General features: G+C 42.9%; 1 protein-coding gene and 1 non-coding gene across 2 annotated transcripts in view; both read left to right on the forward strand.

The window, feature by feature from the left end:
• The first annotated feature begins 527 nt into the window (after nucleotides 1-527).
• Nucleotides 528-18117, forward strand: part of LOC145414272 (transforming growth factor-beta receptor-associated protein 1-like) — a 95159-nt gene continuing 77569 nt past the window's right edge. The window contains exons 1-3 of the mRNA XM_080283876.1: nucleotides 528-650; nucleotides 13937-13989; nucleotides 17549-17645. Of these exons, the coding sequence (XP_080140002.1) occupies nucleotides 597-650; nucleotides 13937-13989; nucleotides 17549-17645 (204 nt within the window). The 5' untranslated portion in view covers nucleotides 528-596. The remainder of the gene's footprint in view (nucleotides 651-13936; nucleotides 13990-17548; nucleotides 17646-18117) is intronic.
• LOC145414307 (5S ribosomal RNA) lies at nucleotides 2055-2173 on the forward strand. The gene has a single exon (XR_013899845.1). It is a non-coding gene; the product is annotated as a 5S ribosomal RNA (ribosomal RNA).

Genomic DNA, 18117 nt, shown 5'->3' on the forward strand with positions numbered 1-18117 from the left:
GTAACACCTAGTGAATAAAGTTGGATAGATATGGCTTATTTATATCTATAGATGTAGTGCCCTTGTATCCCAGGGTAGTGGGTGAATAACATAAACCCACCATAGGCTCAGAGGTCACCTTGAGTCTATCCTCACCTTCAAAGTCTCCCTTTGCCACTTGCCGGAGGGAAGTTAGCTAAGGCTTAACACTGAACGAACCTATTATTTTATGCATGTCAGAAATTGAACAAACTGAGCGGAAGTGGGGAAATATGATTACAATCTCAAAGGAGCAACCTCATACCTCCCATGGCAATCAAGAGGGTGTTAGAGAGGGGCTATACCTGAAGCTTCCTTTCTTATTTTTCATGTGCCTAAAAGTTTCAAGAACTCTCAGTCGTATGAAAAATTGAAATTAGGTTCGATTCTTTGCTGCTTGCTGCTAACCATGAGTGAATCATAAAAATATTATGTTATTCTATATGGTCTCCAAAAATCTGAGCTATATTCTCTAAATAAACTTGGGTATTTGGCAACACTGCTCGAGATGCAAGGCGAAGGAGGCGTGTGAGCTTGAGCGTGAGGGATTAGTAGGTGAAGAATAGGCTGTGGCCACCATGGCTCTCAAAGCGTTTGAGCTTGTGTCAGTGTTGGACAAAGTCGATATTAAGGTCAGTATAAGTGATTTTTGTTTTGTTTTTTGAGCAGGTTCCCGTAACTTTATTGGTAAATTTGCTTCTTTCAAACTTTCAGACTAATTCGTCTGTGACAAAGACAAAAAATATTATTGTTTATGAGCCTAGCACACACTGCACCACAATTCAGGTTAACTTTTAATAAGCAGAAAGTACATTACTTATTTTCCAGGGCTGTGTCTTCAATTTAACATTAGGTTAGTGTTAGCTTTGGTAAAAAAACAACATGAATCAATTTGTTGAACATTTATAAGTCAACTTTCTTCTGTGATGATTCTTCCGTGAATAATAAAAAAAAAAAAAAAAAAGCGAAATGTTTCAGATTAAACATTTCAATATACATGTATCGGTAATGGTTTCAGCTCACCATACGGTAACACCTAGTGAATAAAGTTGGATAGATATGGCTTATTTATATGTATAGATGCAGTGCCCTTGTATCCCAGGTTAGTGGGTGAATAACATAAACCCACCATAGGCTCAGAGGCCACATGGCATCTACCCTCACCTTCAAAGTCTCCCTTTGCAACTGCCTGGAGGGAAGTTAGCTAAGGCTCAGTGGGTTAGAGCGCTCCGCTCTGACCGAAGGGTCGGAGGTTCGAATCCACCCAAGAGTCATTGGTAGACATCAGGAAGGGCATCCGGTCATAAAATGCTACACGCTTCAATCCAAAAAGTCCTCTACCCAGAGGCAACACCTTAGCCCTTTGGGGATACCTGGCAAAAAAACAAAAACAAACAAACAAACAAAATGCAAACTTTTCTGGGGTCTCTGGAAACATTAACCCCAACCTACTTTTTTTTTTTTTTTTTTTTTTTTATCTAACTGTGTATGTGTGTCTCTGGTCAGATGCCATAATCCCATAATGGGTGGCCATTTGGCTTTGGGCTGGTTTTATTGGGAGGGGCACTAACCCATCACCAACCCAATTGTTGACACAGGGAACACATGTGGGTTGGTTATATGGTCACCACCCTACATTGTAAATAGTTTCCTAGCTTACAGGAAACCATTAGGCATGTCATTCAATGTAAAGCCATCTGAAAAGGAAAGAAGAAGAATAAAAAGTGACAGGAAAAGTGGGAGAAAAAGGAAGAGTGGAGGACAGACACAGAAAAAGACTGATTAAGACGAAGAAAAAAGTGAGTGGAATGATAATTTTTTTGTCTTAGTGGTGAAAATAAACAGAAACAAATGAATTTCAAGTCATTTTATACACAGACCAACCCAAACCTGCCCATTTTAGGTATTAACCTAACATGGATCCTTGTCATTCGAATCTTAACCTAACTCGTTAGTGGAGTCCATCTTGATTGATTTTAAATTTGAAAATAGCTACATGACAGACGAACTTGCAGCCCTCTAATTGGCTGAATCATGCCAACGGCCATACCACGTTGAATACACCGCTTCCAGTCCGATCAGCGAAGTTAAGCAAAGTTGGGTCTGGTTAGTACTTGGATGGGTGACCGCCTGGGAACACCAGATGCTGTTGGCATAACGTTCTCCCTACATGTCAAGTGGGGTTGGTGGAGGAGTAGTGCCCCTCCCTGTAAAACAATTAACTCTAAGCCTTGGCCACCCTGTTTGGGATACATGGCATCTGGCAATGAATGAATGAAATAAGCATAAAGCACCAGTGAACACAAAAGCATACTGCCTATGACCATAAAGCATCACTGAGAAATGAAAAGTAATCCCTCCAATATCCGACGTAACAGGGCCATAGGCAGGTCCGGATACTGGTCCTGTCCGGATATTGGGCCCCAGCTTACGGACTTGTACTTATGGACCCTAACTCAGAGAAACACCTATACAACTCGCTCTGTACATGCATAGCACCTATTTAAGACCCAAATCACACCAATAAGGCACATAAATGACTGAAATAAATGCAAAAGAAGCAAAAATTGAGGGTTTTGAGGTAGGTTCATACAATATTAAACATTCTGGTGACTGGCTCCTGGACTGGTACTTATGGACCCTAACCTAGCCTAACTCAGAAAAACACCTTCCTACTGCACATGCATAGCTCCTAACAGCCTATTGACACCAATAAAGGACATTAAAGAGTGAAATGAGGTGTTTGAGGTAAGTATAGTATGGAAAAAAGTACAGTATGAAACATTCTGCCTACTTACAGCAAGTCCATGGCCATCTCGATGAATAACCGCCTCCTCTCGGACTCTGACAGTAAGAAGGCTTTCCTGAAGCACTTCTTGTACACTGTTCATGAAGTCTTGCACTGAACTTAGTCAATCGCACTCAGAAGTCCATTCTCTTCACAGTGCGCACTCTTGTCTAACTAATGCTCCATTGTAACTTACTAAGTGTTGCACTCTGCACTTTAACTTTTCCCATTCTTCTAATAATTATCTAAAGCAAAAACAAACAAGTCTATTTACGTTAAATTTTGTTCCAAATTTGTCTTTTCACTCACAACTGTAAATCCTTAACACAACACACTGTTTTTTTCACTGCACAACATTGTAAATTCCCATGTGGTCTAGTGGAGAAGTTCTTGCTGTTTAATCACAGTCAGAGTCCGAGAGTATCACTGGCAGGTGACCTAGGGGTGCGTCGCTGGGTCGTGGTGATGGCGTACCCAATGCAGACGACTCTGAAGATAGACGCAAACTCATGTCGAGCGGTGACTCCACCGTGGCTGATGTGCTGGGCTGTGGCTCGGAGCATGAGGGCCTGTCCTGGGGAGGCAACGGAGTGGAGCCAGGGCTGGGCACAGCAGGGGTCACGGGCCTGAAAAAACTGTCAATGGTTGATTGACGCAAGGACCGACGATTCTGACGATTGATGTTGCGCTGCCTGAAAGCACGCACTTCCTCCACAAGTCCCAAGGGCCCCATCTCCCTGTCGCAATCCGGGTGTTCCAGGTAATTGAGAACGAACTCTAGGTGTTCCTGGAGTGCGCTCAGCTTGGGGATGGCTGGAGTAGTGTCCTGCTGAGAGGAGTCCTTATCATCGTTGCCGTCCTTGTCGGAATCTTCAAGCTGGGTACTGACACCTGCAACTGAAGATGCGATCTCGATATCAGACAATGTCTGATACCCAGGATCGCCCTCGTCGTCATCCAACCACTCACGCACATCGTCCACATCAACATCATCGCCATGCGTACGTAGCCGTGCATGGAAGTCATCCACGTCAAACCCTAGAAAATCGTACTCCACGTCCGTTCCGAGAAGCAGACGAGACCAACCATTTTCTAGAGTCTTGACAGGGACTTCCTTCCATACACTGGCCCAGTTGTAGATTGCAGACTTGATGTTGTAGCGGCGAAGGTTTTCCAGAGTCCGCTGGCCTTGTGTGTCCCGTCCCTCCCTGCGCTCGTCGAGAACAACCATCACCTCATCCAGGAACATCCGGCGGTATAGGCGCTTTGTTGCCACGATCACTCCTTGGTCCATTGGTTGGATAAGAGCAATCGTATTAGGTGTGAGAAACATGCACCTAATCCGGCCATTCTCAGCCACCAAGTCCTTGTCGCACTGGTGGTTAGGTGCATTGTCGAGGAGGAGGAGGACTTTTACCTGGTCGCACGGGATTCCCAGTGTCTTCGTCTGGTAATTGATGACCTCCTTGACGAAGTGGCGGTGGAACCAGTCTCTGAAGATCTGGGCTGTAAACCATGCCTTCAAAGAATGGTACCAGACGACAGGAAGGACATCCATCACCTCACGAAGACACCGAGGCTGCTTTGCACGGCCAACAATAACGGGCTTAAGCCGGTGCATGCCGTTAGCATTGGCACAACACAAAGCAGATATCCGTTCCTTGGAGAGCTTGCGGCCAGATACACGCTTCTGCGTCTCCTCGGCTAGAGTGTTCATTGGCAAAGAGTGATAGAATAAACCAGTTTCGTCAGCATTGTAGACTTGACCGAGAGTGAGGCCCTCCCTGTCGATCAAGCCCTTCACCTTGTGCCGAAACTCGTCAACTCCATCCTCGTTAGCGTCCAAAGCTTCGCCACGAGCTTTACGGTTGGTAAGGCCATGCCGTAACTTGAACGCGAAGAGCCAACCCTCGGATGCCTTGAAGTCTAGGGCGTCGTGAAGCCTGGCGAACTTCTTGGCAGCAGCCTTCAGCTCCATGCCATGTACCATCACACCAGCAGCACGTTGCTGTTGATACCAAATCAATGTGGAGCGGTCGATTTCAGCAAACTTGGGAGTAAACATCGCCTTCCTCTCCACGTTGCGTTTGCTTCTCAACGAGAAGTCAACTGTGTACTGCATGAGTTTGTCTCAGGATCTCTTGATATCAAACAAAGTAGATTGGGCCAGGTTGAACTCGCAGAGGATGCGGGAAGAAGACCACCCTGCATCTGTCTATCTATCTGTCTATTGCCAGACGCCTCAATCCCGTTTGGGGTGGCCACAAACAGAACGCCTCCAAGTCGCCCTGTCCCCCGCCATTTCACTGCCCTGCTCCCAACTCACACCCCTCTCTCTCATATACCTCTCCACCCCATCCCTCCATCTCATCCGTGGCATCTACTTTCTCCAATATCTCCCGTTTCTTCTCCAGAGTCAACACCACTCTCTTCCTCTTCTCAGGTGGTGGGGCCATCAACACACACTAAGAAGAGGCCCGAGAGCAGCAGGAGTGCCTGCAGCAGGTAAGGAACCACCACAAAAGCGAGCACGTGGGCAGCCATGATGACGAGCATGCACTCGCGGCGAGAGACAGGCGGAAAGTGGGGAGGATGCAGGGGCGCTCTATCAGACGTCGGAGGAATGACGCGTCACAACAAAGCTGTCCCGCACTGTCAAATTACGGGCGGGAAAAATTCCTGTTCCCCCCCCCCCCCGGACCATTTTGGGAATATTGGATCCCGGGACGATTATGTCCAGTTAGTGGGGATGTTCGGATATTGGGCATTCAGATATTAGAGGGATTACTGCATATTGCTTTCATGGATGAAATGGAAGCAAACCCCTAGCACTTGCCACACAATGCACTCCACAACATCTCGCTTATATTTAATTTGAGGAAGAAACGCCACAGAAGAAAGTTGACTTAGAACTTTGCAACAAACTGATTCTTATCATAAGATGAAAAGAAAAGTGATACGGTATATAAACACTCGGTGTAACGAACCTACAGTATCTTGCTTATTTTTTATTTGCAGAAGAATCATCACAGAAGAAGGTTAACGTAACTTAAAACTGTGCAGTGTATTGATTGCAGTTGTTTTTTAGGGATCTGATGTTATGGTTTTGTTAACATTTACCTTAGCTGCTAGTTAAATTCAGGTAAGGTTAGGCTTATGTTGCATTTCGTGTCATCATGGTCATACACTTTCATATAGGAGTCTTAAATTTCATATATGAGTCTTAAATCAACACAACAGTCCCAGCTGTGTTGCCAGGTATGTGGCACCACATCCCCTCCCCCTACCCATTAACCCCTACACCGCGGGCTTGTTTACCAATTACTTGCGTGTGCCGCGGGGTTATTTGGGCTCCGACAGACTCTCAAAAAATATTTGCCAAAAATCAGTTATTAGTCCTAGAATAATAAAATTACATATACTTATGGCACATACCTTCAGCTTTCTCCTGGAATGATTGTTGAGCCTTCGTCGGTTACCGTAGGACTTGTGGAGACCTCTGAAGTAGGGTAACGAAGTCTCCACTTTACACTTCCCGACAACCCGTAATATGATTACCACAGCCAGATACAAACACTACAAACACTATTCTACAATTTTCAAGTAGTTTGGGATCCTTACTCAAAAAAAAAAACACTGTGAAAGCAATGGAAATTACGAGCGCGTCTGATCGTCGCACTGGCACTAGTTCGCTCATGGTAGTCTGTCATTTATTATTCATAAAACCCCTCACACTTTATATTTCTATTACTATATAACACTTATATATATCTACAGTCTTTATCCATAAGTTTCCTTCAGTAGTATTAGTTTATTGTCACTGTAGGGATTCAATTTCTTTCAGTAAAATACGTAGCATTCACTTTCTCGTCCTGTATACTGGCATTGAGAGTGAATGTCACTTTCATCTTCACTCTCATAACTCATAGCATTCAGACATGCTAGAGTGAAACTTTCACTTTCATTACTCCTAGGGTATATACTCGTATTCTTATAATACTACTCATTTACATTTCTATTTACGTTCTCTATTTTATTTACGTTATTTACATTTCTATTTTATTTACAGTGTTATGCACTGTCACTTGAAATAACTTATAAAACTATTTTCCATTGTTCACGTATATTTACATTCATTACTTTCACTTGCTGTTTACACATTATTTACACATTATTTACAATTCCACTTGCACTGTTTTACTCAATAGAAAGATCGTAGTCACTCTTTTATCAATTGTCAGCCCTTTACTCCTTTCCACACGAGGTTTAGTAGGGGGTAAAGGTCACAGAGCCATTTGCATGGGGGTGAAATAAGGCCTTGAAGTCAGCAAGATGAAACATACGTCCTCTCACTTCGGAAGATGAGACTACACTGATAACGCAGGGGCCAGGCCAGCTAGCCTAGAGGCCTGCTTTAGGGGTTACTCAGAGTTACCAATATTACTTCTTGAAACAGCTAAGTCTAGCACTGATATGATTGGCAGGAAATCTAGACAATACATTATAAATTTGGTAGTTCCAGGTGAATGTAAATATCATTTAGGGTTCTCCCTTCCCTCCTTACATGTATATTTATTACGAAAATAGATTAGAGGCCTACTTAGGAGATATATAATCAGAGCTACCAATGTTAAATCTTGAAACAGCTTTGTGTAGCACTGATATGATTGGCAGGAAATCTAGACAATACATTATAAATTAGGTAGTTCCAGGTGAATGTAAATATCAGTTAGGCATCTCCCTTCTCTCCTTACATGTATATTTATTACGAAAATAGATTATACGGCATATTTCAAGGGGAAAAAAACAGCGAAAATTAGCGAACGAGTGCACGTGAGGTGTTGTCAGGTGATAATTAGCCAATTCCAGGTGTATGGCACTCTCACTTACCTGATTTCTTTCTTGTATATATTATTTGGTATAAGAATACGACATAGGGCTTATTTCAATGGATGAAATCAGTGAAAAATTCCAGGGAAGATTTACTTAGCGTAGCATGGCCGGGCAGGCGAGAGGATAGGGTAATGGAGGGGGGGTAGGGAGGGGAGTCAAGAACGGGGAGAAATGGCTAAATTGTCAACAGTGGATGGGAGTACAGATGAGATTAGGAGTGCTGACTAGTGTTGGACATTGTCAGTACTGATAGATGATACAAGCCCCCACTTGAAAGCCCGGGTGAATTCAAAATAACACAGAATCACAAAAGCGACGCCCCGCGGTATGATCCCTTGCTCCCAAGCGTCACGAAAGTGACGCCCCGCGGTTAAGGGGTTAAACTACCCACATGCCACAATGTCACTTTGTACCCCAAAGGTGATTTGGTTTCCACATGCTTACCTTTGCTTTGTTTCATTCTTGTCATGTTGGTGGATGGTAAAGGAGGGGACAAACCACTGCCCCCTTACTCCCTTTATAATCCCATGTCCAGGCAGGAGGACAGGGACCATAACCCACCAGCCATGGCCCACAGCTGTGGCAGTGGCCTTGGGGCACCCTGCTGTGATAACTATAGGGACACCCACCAAGCATACCTTGACACTGTAACTGTCCTGCCATTATACATCCAGTGATAGGGCAGCCTCCTGGGGCACTACTCCTAGATTTGGGCCCCTGTCTGTTGTTCAGAAGCAGCAGCCTGGAAACCATAGTGCCCTGTGCCCTCTGGCTCAGATCCAAGTCCCATCCCATTCCAACCCCAAAACCATGCCAACGGAGCCTGTGCCATGCGTCCCCTCAGGTCCACAACCAGGTAGCAGGGGATAAGTTCCCTGGCTGCATGCCTTAGCTGGCACTAATCCCTGTGACATAGTAGGGTACATTGGGTAGTATGTAAAGCACATGTGGAGTAGTTCATAAGACAGAGAAAGTCTTAGGGGGAGTATGGTGGCCTACTCTGTATGTTAGTGTCACACTGAAAAAGGATATCCCGAGGGCTAGTGAAACGGGTACTTCAGGCCTCCCTGTCACCAGCTTTCCCATCTTCCTCAGGAGTACCACCCTGATCGTCTGGTGATGTAGCCTAGTCCCTACGCTGTATCTACCTTCTTGTGCATTTTGGTTGCTAATATACAAAGTATTCATTAAAATCTCGCAGACCCTTTCAGCACAGTGACAGATATACAGTACAGTAAAACCTCGATATAACAGACTTCAATAGACTGGAATTTGCTTTTATCGGACTCGAGGAGCTACCGGACTAAATTCCTATACATCGGAAAAAGTCCGATAAAGCCAGAAGCAGTCTGGACTGCCTGACCACTTCTACTATGTTCACCACAATAAGGTAAATAAAAGAAATGTTTATCAGTGTATAGTACAGTATTATTATATACAAAATACCATTTGATTAATGCAGTGAAGTTATAACACAATACAGGACCGCAGTGGTAGTCAAAAATGATTTGAAAACCGTTCCGTTTGATCTGGACTAATGTCTGATATATCGGAAAAAGTCCAGATTAGTAGGGGGAAGTCCGGAGGTCGCTTTTATCGGAATTTTATATTTTTCGGGATGGTTTTGGCCCCAATTAGTCCGTTATAGTGAGGTCTTACTGTATTGTTGTTACTTCCATATAGTTTTTAGTTCAGGAGAAAAAGCATGGACTGAAGGGATTAGCTGCCCTGTGCACTTACCTGCACATTGCTACACTGTTCATGATCATGTAGGTGTTATACTTTTGCACTGGAAAATAGATAGCATGGTGCATCTGAGGAGAGTACAAGTATGCAATATTTATATCCTTCAATCTATCTATCTATCTATCTATTGCCAGACGCCTCAATCCCGTTTGGGGTGGCCACAAACAAATCGCCTCCAAGTCGCCCTGTCCCCCGCCATTTCACTGCCCTGCTCCCAACTCACACCCCCCTCTCTCATATACCTCTCCACCCCATCCCTCCATCTCATCCTTGGCCTCCCCCTCCCTCTTCCCCCCTCCATCTCACTCACATACACTCTCTTCGTTAGTCTTTCACCCTCCATCCTCTCCACATGGCCAAACCACCTCAGTGTGTTCCTCATAACGCTTCCTGTCACATCCACATCCACACCACAACGCTCCTTTATATCCTCATTCGTCAGCCTGTCTCTCCACGTGACTCCACAGGCTCCTCTTAAATAACTCATTTCCACTGCTCTCACTCTTGACTTGTGTCCTTCCAACAATGTCCAAGCTTCACTTCCGTACGTTAGAGTTGGTATCACAATACTGTCATGTAGTAACTTTTTCACTTCCATGCTCACTTCCCTGTTTCTTATCATATATATATATATATATATATATATATATATATTGCCAGACGCATTAATCCCGTAAGGGGTGGCCACAAAACAAATCGCCTTTATGTCGCCCTGTCCCCTGCCAGTTCACTGTGGTAGCTGGGGGCCCCCATCATCCAGCCACTTAGTGTAGTGGTACTTTGTTTTTAGGGTACCCCTACATTGAGTGGCAAGCCAAATGATCTGTAAACCAGGAAATCACTGACAACACTGGATGGTAACCTTATAATTAACCAATACGAGTACCCTATGTGACAACAAGTAAGTTGGGGGAGGGTTAGTACCCCTCCCCGGAAAACAATTAACTAAAAATATGAACAAGATGTATACAGTAAGACCTCACTATAACAGACTAATTAAGGCCCAAGCCATTCCAAAAAATGCAAAATTCCGATAAAAGCGACATCCGGACTTCCCCCTGCTAACCTGGACTTTTTCCAATATCAGACATTAGTCCGGATCACACGAACAGTTTTTAAACTGTTTTGACTACCATTGCATCACTGTACTGTGTTATAACTTCACTATATTAACCCTTAGCCGGCGGCAGCAGTTCGTGAGAAGCACCTAAAAAAAAAATCGTCTTTATATAGATGCTACAGACCCCAGGACTGGAACACAAATATAGTTACACCGCATCATGCAGGGTTTTTACATAATCTGTATATAGATTCTCCAAAATGTAAGGCTTTAACATAATCTATATATAGACTTTGCCGCAATGTAAGTCTTTAACATAATCTATATATAGTAATCCCTCTACTATCCGACGTAATAGAGCCAAAGGCATGTCCGGAAAGTGGTCCTGTCCGGATAGTGGGCCCCAGCCTCCTGGACTTGTACTTAAGGACCCTAACCCAGCCTAACTTTGAAAGCCACCTAAATAACTCCCTACCGGACATGCATAGCACGTATTTAAACCTGTTTAAGACCTTATTCACACCAATAGTGGACATAAAGCATGAAATAAATGAAAAGGAACCAAAGAATGAGGAATTAGAAGTGACTGTACCTCAGCCAGGGTACTTACAGCATGTTTATGGCCGCCTTCTCTAAGGCTTTGGCAGTGGCGAAAATGCTCTTCAAGCACGTACAGTAATCCAGTGTTGTGTTGCACTTACAGTAATTCTTTGCATTGTGAGTTATAATTGTTTAACACTGCACATTCTGTTAATTGCACTGCACCAGTTTCAACCACCAATTTGCACTCCACAGTTAATTCTTTGCACTCTAAATTCTAATCTATTAACACTGCACAACACTGTAAATTCCCATGTGGTCTAGTGGCGAGGTATTGCAGGTTATTCAATGTTTATTCACAAAAATGAGCACGTGCGGCATCCATTGCTATAAGCATCTACTCATGATCGAAGTTAGTCAGTAGCTGGTGGTGAGGGAGAAGCGGGGTTGCCAGATCGCAACTCAGCCACATTACCAAACTCCTCAATTTTCATTACCAAATTTAACTTTTCATTACCAAATTCGTAAAGCTAGCATTTATTCTTCACTAATTATATATACAAGTGGAAATACATGTAATCACTCTCCTTATAATTAACAGCATGTTGATTATTTTCACGCTATGTAGGCTAGCAGATTAATCAGAGAGAGCAGACAATCCACCATCTCCATCATGTGTATCCTCATACATGTGAAAAATCCATTTGGTAATGCATTATTCTGATTCATTACCAAACGAGTTTTTCATTACCAAATTGGCCCACATTTGATAATGAAAAATACCAAATGACAACCCTGACGGGGGAGGGGGGACGGGGGAGGAAGGAAGGGGTGAAGGGGCCGTGGTGTAAACAGCTGTTCAGCGCCACGCGGCTATTTCAAATTACGAGATGGGAAAAAATTTGGATTTTGGGAGGATTTTTTTCTTTTTTTGGCCATTTTTGGGTTCCAGAGGTCCAGGCCCACAATGTCCGGTAAGTGGGGTGTCCGGAAAATGGGCGTTCAGATAGTACGGGGATTTCTGTATAGACTCTGCCGCAGTTTGGAACAGTTGCTACATTTCATTAGCGTAGCAGAGATGCTTATACTGTAATACTAATACCTTAATTTTGTTAGCAGCTGTTGTTCATATTTGTAAAAGTAAGGTAAATGGAGTCACTCACACACACAGGCAAAGCTGTGTCCAGGACTTGTGACCTGGATGTGGTTTCTCTCCACCCTCCCTCACTAAATTGTTCTAACCTAACCTAACCTTTAATTGTTGCATCTTGTGGCAGATTTTCTTTTCATCTGTTACTGTGGTACATGATTCTGAGTACGACATCCAAATATCAAAAGCATAAATTGAGTTGTACAGGAGAAACAAAAGAATGCTGCACTCCCTCTGAGAGCTGGGAACAGACTGATTGAGTCACCAGGTGCACACCCTTAAATAGGCCACCTGCTACCCGTAGGTTGCCAGATAGGGATATCTGAGGCTCTAGGGCACTTACATATTGCCGTCTATATATTGTCTCTGCTAGAATTAACGGGGGACAGTTTTGGGGGTAACGTCTAACCTGTCTATATATACTCTCCCTGCAATTTTTCAGTTGATTTTATACAGCCTATATATAGTTCCACTGTTGGCTAAGGGTTAATCAAATGGTATAATGTATATAATGATATGGTACTTTACACTGATAAACGTGTCTTTTATTTACCTTCTTGTGGGTAATACAAGATGAGGTAATAAAAGAGGTACAAGGTTGGGCAGTGGATGTTGGAGTGGCCCTGGTGAGAGAGGGTAGTGTTTGGAAACTCCCTGTACTGTTGTTTGCAGATGATACTGTGTTGTTGAGTGAAGACGAAGGGGAGCTGCAAGGCTTGGTGGATGAGTTTGGGAGAGTGTGTAAGAAACGGAATCTAAAGGTGAATGTAGGGAAGAGTAAAGTGATGGTCTTTGAGAGAGGTGAAGTCAGTGAATGTACAGCGAGGTTGGATGGTGAGGAATTGGAAAATGTGAGTACTTTTAAGTACCTGGGTAGTGTGATGAATAGGGTTGGAGGTTTGGAGGGTGGAGTGCTTGAAAGGGTACAGCAGGGAAGAAAGGTTGCTGGTTCCTTGAAAGCAGTGATAAGAAACAGGGAAGTGAGCATGGAATGAAAAAGTTACTACATGACAGTATTGTGATACCAACTCTAACGTATGGAAGTGAAGCTTGGACGTTGTTGGAAGGACACAAGTCAAGAGTGAGAGCAGTGGAAATGAGTTATTTAAGAGGAGCCTGTGGAGTCACATGGAGAGACAGGCTGACAAATGAGGATATAAAGGAGCATTGTGGTGTGGATGTGGATGTGATAGGAAGCATTAGGAGGAATACACTGAGGTGGTTTGGCCATGTGGAGAGGATGGAGGGTGAAAGACTGACGAAGAAAGTGTATGTGTGAGGTGGAGGGGGGAAGAGGGAGAGGGAGGCCGAGGATGAGATGGAGGGATGGGGTGGAGAGGTATATGAGAGAGGGGGGTGTGAGTTGGGTGCAGGGCAGTGAAATGGTGGGGGACGGGGCGTCGTGGAGGCGATTTGTTTGTGGCCACCCCGAACAGGATTGAGGCATCTGGCAATAGATAGATAGATAGTGGTGAACATAGCTTAAGTGGTCAGGCAGTCTGGACTGCTCCTGGCTTTATCGGACTTTTTCTGATATGCAGTATAGGAATTTAGTCCTGTAGCTCCTCGATTCCAGTAAAAGCGAATTCTGGTATATTGAAGTCCGTTATATCAAGGTTTTACTCTCTCTCTCTCTCTCTCTACTGTATATAGATAGAGAGATGAACAGATAGATAGAAGATAGATAGAAATAGATATAGCTATATGTTTTTACCTGTCCTTTGCTGGAACTCTTTTGCAGATTGAATGTTTTGAGGCAAGTGGAAGTGATCTCTACCTTGGTACAGATGACAGGTAAGAACTCATTTCAGTTTTGTGCTGTTAATTTGTACAGTGTGGATTCATTTACTGTAGTTCATGTGTTACTCTCCATTCTTTCCTCTTGAAAGCATCCACAGGATTAGGCTATTTTGACATTTATGGCACCACACTGGCATTATAAATGGTGGCTGGAGGAATCATCCCAAACTTAGAACAGAGGAGTACATTACTGCTTGCTTGAAATTATGATGTCTCACAAGGCATGATCACCTTCCTCTGTAGTCATTGATGACCTATCTCTTTATAACCCCTTCAATATGATGACATCTTTTGATACAGTACTGGTACTTCAGTATTACTAGTGCCAGGCAGTTTTTGCTAAGTTTAGGAGAGCATCCTTTTTGTGAAGTTTTAAATAATGAGTATATGTAACCTCCCCAGCTAGAAGTCACACTTAAGCTAAATTTAATCATCTGAAGGTAACATTGATGCAGTGAAAAATACCGTATATCATTGGGGTGAAGGATGAACAGATAAGAGGTCAAGTTACAGGGCTTGTGCATACCCTGCTTATTTTCAGTTTATTGTATTGAAGTGGCTACCCTGCATCTCAGACTGTCTTTATTATGTTTTTTTAATCATCTATAATTTGCCTGTGTTGATAATGTTCTGTTATGTGAACACCACTGGGACTTGGTAAATGCATGTAGGAGTGCGTAAGAAATGAAATTGGAAAGTGAATATAGCAGAGAGTAAAGTTATTTGTTTTTAAGAGGACAAAGTCAGAGAGTGTGTAATGAGACTGAATGATCAGGAAATGGAGAGTGTGAGTGCCGTCAATTATTTAGGTCCTGACATTGACAGGGCTTTCCCTCTGTGCTAAGGGATCTTTGTAAGCGGCATGTGTTAGGAGTGTCATGCTGTATGGCAGTAAGACCTGGGCTATAAAGGAAGAGGATGTTTGCAGGCTCAAATGTCCAGAAATGGCAATGATTAGGTAGATTTGCTGCGTGTCCCTGCGTGCAAGGCCTGGGGGGCTGGGTTTACGATGGAAGAGTTGAGAGGTAGGATGAGACTGAAGTGTATTGGTGTTGTGATGAGGAGGGGTAGCTTGAGGTGGTTTGGGCCTGTGAAGAGTATGGGGGATGTTAAGTGGTCGCAGAAATTGAGCAGAGTTGATATTGTATTGGGTTTGCAAAGGGTAGACCGAATAAGATATGGGATGAGGTCATTAAGTATGACCTCAGCATTAAGGGACTGAACAGGGAGGCTGCCATAGATCGAGCAGCATGGAGAGCCACCATTAGGTGACCGAGGCCGACGCATGCAAGCATGTTGAAGCCTTCAAGAACGAAACAAAATTTTTCTTTATAGATGATTTTACATGCAGTACACTTTCCACTCAGTCCATTGACTGTGAGGTTAAAAGAGGTTTAAGACCCTTGTTGTGTGCTCCATTGTATGTAACTTCTCCAGCCAACTCAATCTTTTTCAGTTCTTTAGCTCAGCAACTTCATCCCTCACTTTCCCTCATGCATTATTAGTCATCCACCTTCGTGACATACACCTCTTCCCACCATCAGACTCACTACTCACATATACCCTTTTCACCACCTGGCAACACCCATTCTCACCTTATGACTCTAACATCTGGGCACACTCAACTACCCTATGTTCATCAGATTTCATAACTCTGTCTTTCATGAATCACATTATTTCTCATTCTCCTCATTGTACTGTACTCACACCACACACATTCTTCAGTAATTCCTTTTCCACTGCATTGACATTTTGCAGTCATTCCATAGAGATGTCTTACATCCACATGATAATGTTCAAGTTAACACATTTTCATGCTGCCCTTGTGCAGCCTCCACGCTTAGACCATTGTTTTGCATCTGGGCCTTCACAGCACCAGCTACCCTCCTTCTCTGTGGGCACACAACCATCTCTCCTTCCAGCTGTGGCTATTTCTCTTAGCCAGAGGGGGGTCTGTGGAGGTGGGGATACAGTATTTAGGTTGTATTTCCTTGTTTCTTTACCTTGTTCATTGAGAAAGAGCTTCACTGTAACTTTTTTCAAAAAACCATAGTGAGAAATAATGATGAAATCATGTGATGACGGTGAATAGGAGAGTAATCTCATAATAATCCTGAAAGCTTTATTTAAGTACTTGACCTTATGAGGAAATCACAAGAAGTATATAAATTATAACAAAATTTTGCAGGAAATTAAACTATTCATTTATTCACACTTCAACCAAGGGCATATCAAATGATGACCGAATGAAGGATGACATTTGACAGATAGTTCACATTTTCCTATTGGCAGTCAGATTTGGGTTGTGTTTGGGGCAGGATGGCTTAGTGGGAAAGCGCCTGACTCGAGACCAAAGGGTCGAGAGTTTGCTCCCACCCAGGTAGCTGCCCTGCTGGGAGAGGTAGTGCTCTCCTGTCACTTAGCAGGGCTATTTGAGCTATCAAGGTCTAGCTTGGGGAATTCATTTTCCCATATAAAAAATTTTCACCCTAAAGTTGAGTTGTGTTAACTAATCATGAATTTCCCCATTAAAAATATATATATTTATATATATATATATATATATATATATATATATATATATATATATATATATATATAGATAGATAGATAGATATGGGTTGTGTTAAATAATCATGATTCAGTCGCAAAGAAGGAGGGGGAGGGAGCATGGCTTGATGTACTGTAATTTCTTACTGAAATGAACAATAAAAAAGGTGTTACCACTAGTAGGGAATGATGACAGGAAACATCTTTTTTGTACTGGCGTAAAAGTAGGCTGACTCCACTGCCTAACATAAATATTGCAAGTAGCCACAGTCTTTTACACCTCAGGAGGGGAGACTTAAGCTGAATTGTAGCAATCATCATTATTCAAGGAAACAGAAGGAGTGGTGATGCCGATAATGCTCTGACTCAGAACACTGGTGAGTTGCAACTTTGTCAAGTTGATTGTGTCCAGACTTTGGGTGGATATTTTAAATCAAAATTATATTACATTATTAATCAACTTGTTAAAGATTGTAACCTGCACATCAGAAAACCTGTACTCTTTTGAAACACTTGCTGAATAGATGCCACCTCTTAATATTGGTACAAACAAGTGTTATGTCTTTTGTTGATGGCAATAATGCATAGTGAAATGATCTTATAATGCACTAAAGAAAGTTCAGTCTGTGTTGTAATAGGCCAGCAAGGCTTATCATTGGCCTCCCTCCAAGAGCACTAACTACCTGATCTGTAGTTGAGTTGCCCTGGTTATCAATAAAGGCTAGAATAAAATTTAAACTACCGGTACTAATTATTGGTAGCATTAGTGTTGATGGTATTACCTGAGACTTCATAACTCCTCTGATGTGAGCTCCATATATATATATCAGGGTATCATTCTATATATAGCTTTATCCTCTTTCATAATAACTCTACAGTACGCATTTCAGCATCACTGGAGTAGTCATACTTGTTCAGTAGATTAATGTGAACCTGAGTTAGTAGTAATAATTTATTAAGGTAGCTACTGTATTGTATTAATTTATTACTGTGGTAATTGCAGTGTTGTTGTTCACTACCTGGTGGAGGAAAGGACACATGATGCCTCTGCCAAGATTGTCTACTCCACCAATAGGATTGCCCACAAGAACCTGGGAACGGTTAGTTCATACTTTTTATCATACAGGAATAAGTACAATAGTGCTGGAGAGGACTGCCTTCATATGGTGGCACCAGTATAACTGGGGAGTTCTGTTTCTCAGTTATATAAATGTCCTCAACTCATTCCCTATTTCATAAAAAGGGGATGGTGGACTGCAAACAAAGAGCAACTGCAGCATGCAGTCCACTGAGTTCACATCCACCTGAACCTGGGGTAACAATGACAATAACAAGATCACAAAACCAATGGGGTTCGTCCTAATTGGTGCCAGGAACCCCACTTGTAAACAGGAATTTATAGCAACAGTTTATACGCACTAAGTACATACATACTGTTATGGTATCAGAAACATACACAGGCTTGGTTAAGTAAAAAGAAGTGATGAAATATGGCACAGTAAGTAAGAAACATGTTCCATGGAGAGACTTAAGATGAGCTTAATGTAAGAGGTTCTGAGGCTAGGGTTTGGA

Source organism: Coenobita brevimanus, chromosome 98 (assembly GCF_032717465.1).
Source record: "Coenobita brevimanus isolate Jiangsu-jjx chromosome 98, ASM3271746v2, whole genome shotgun sequence".
Taxonomy (NCBI): domain Eukaryota; kingdom Metazoa; phylum Arthropoda; class Malacostraca; order Decapoda; family Coenobitidae; genus Coenobita; species Coenobita brevimanus.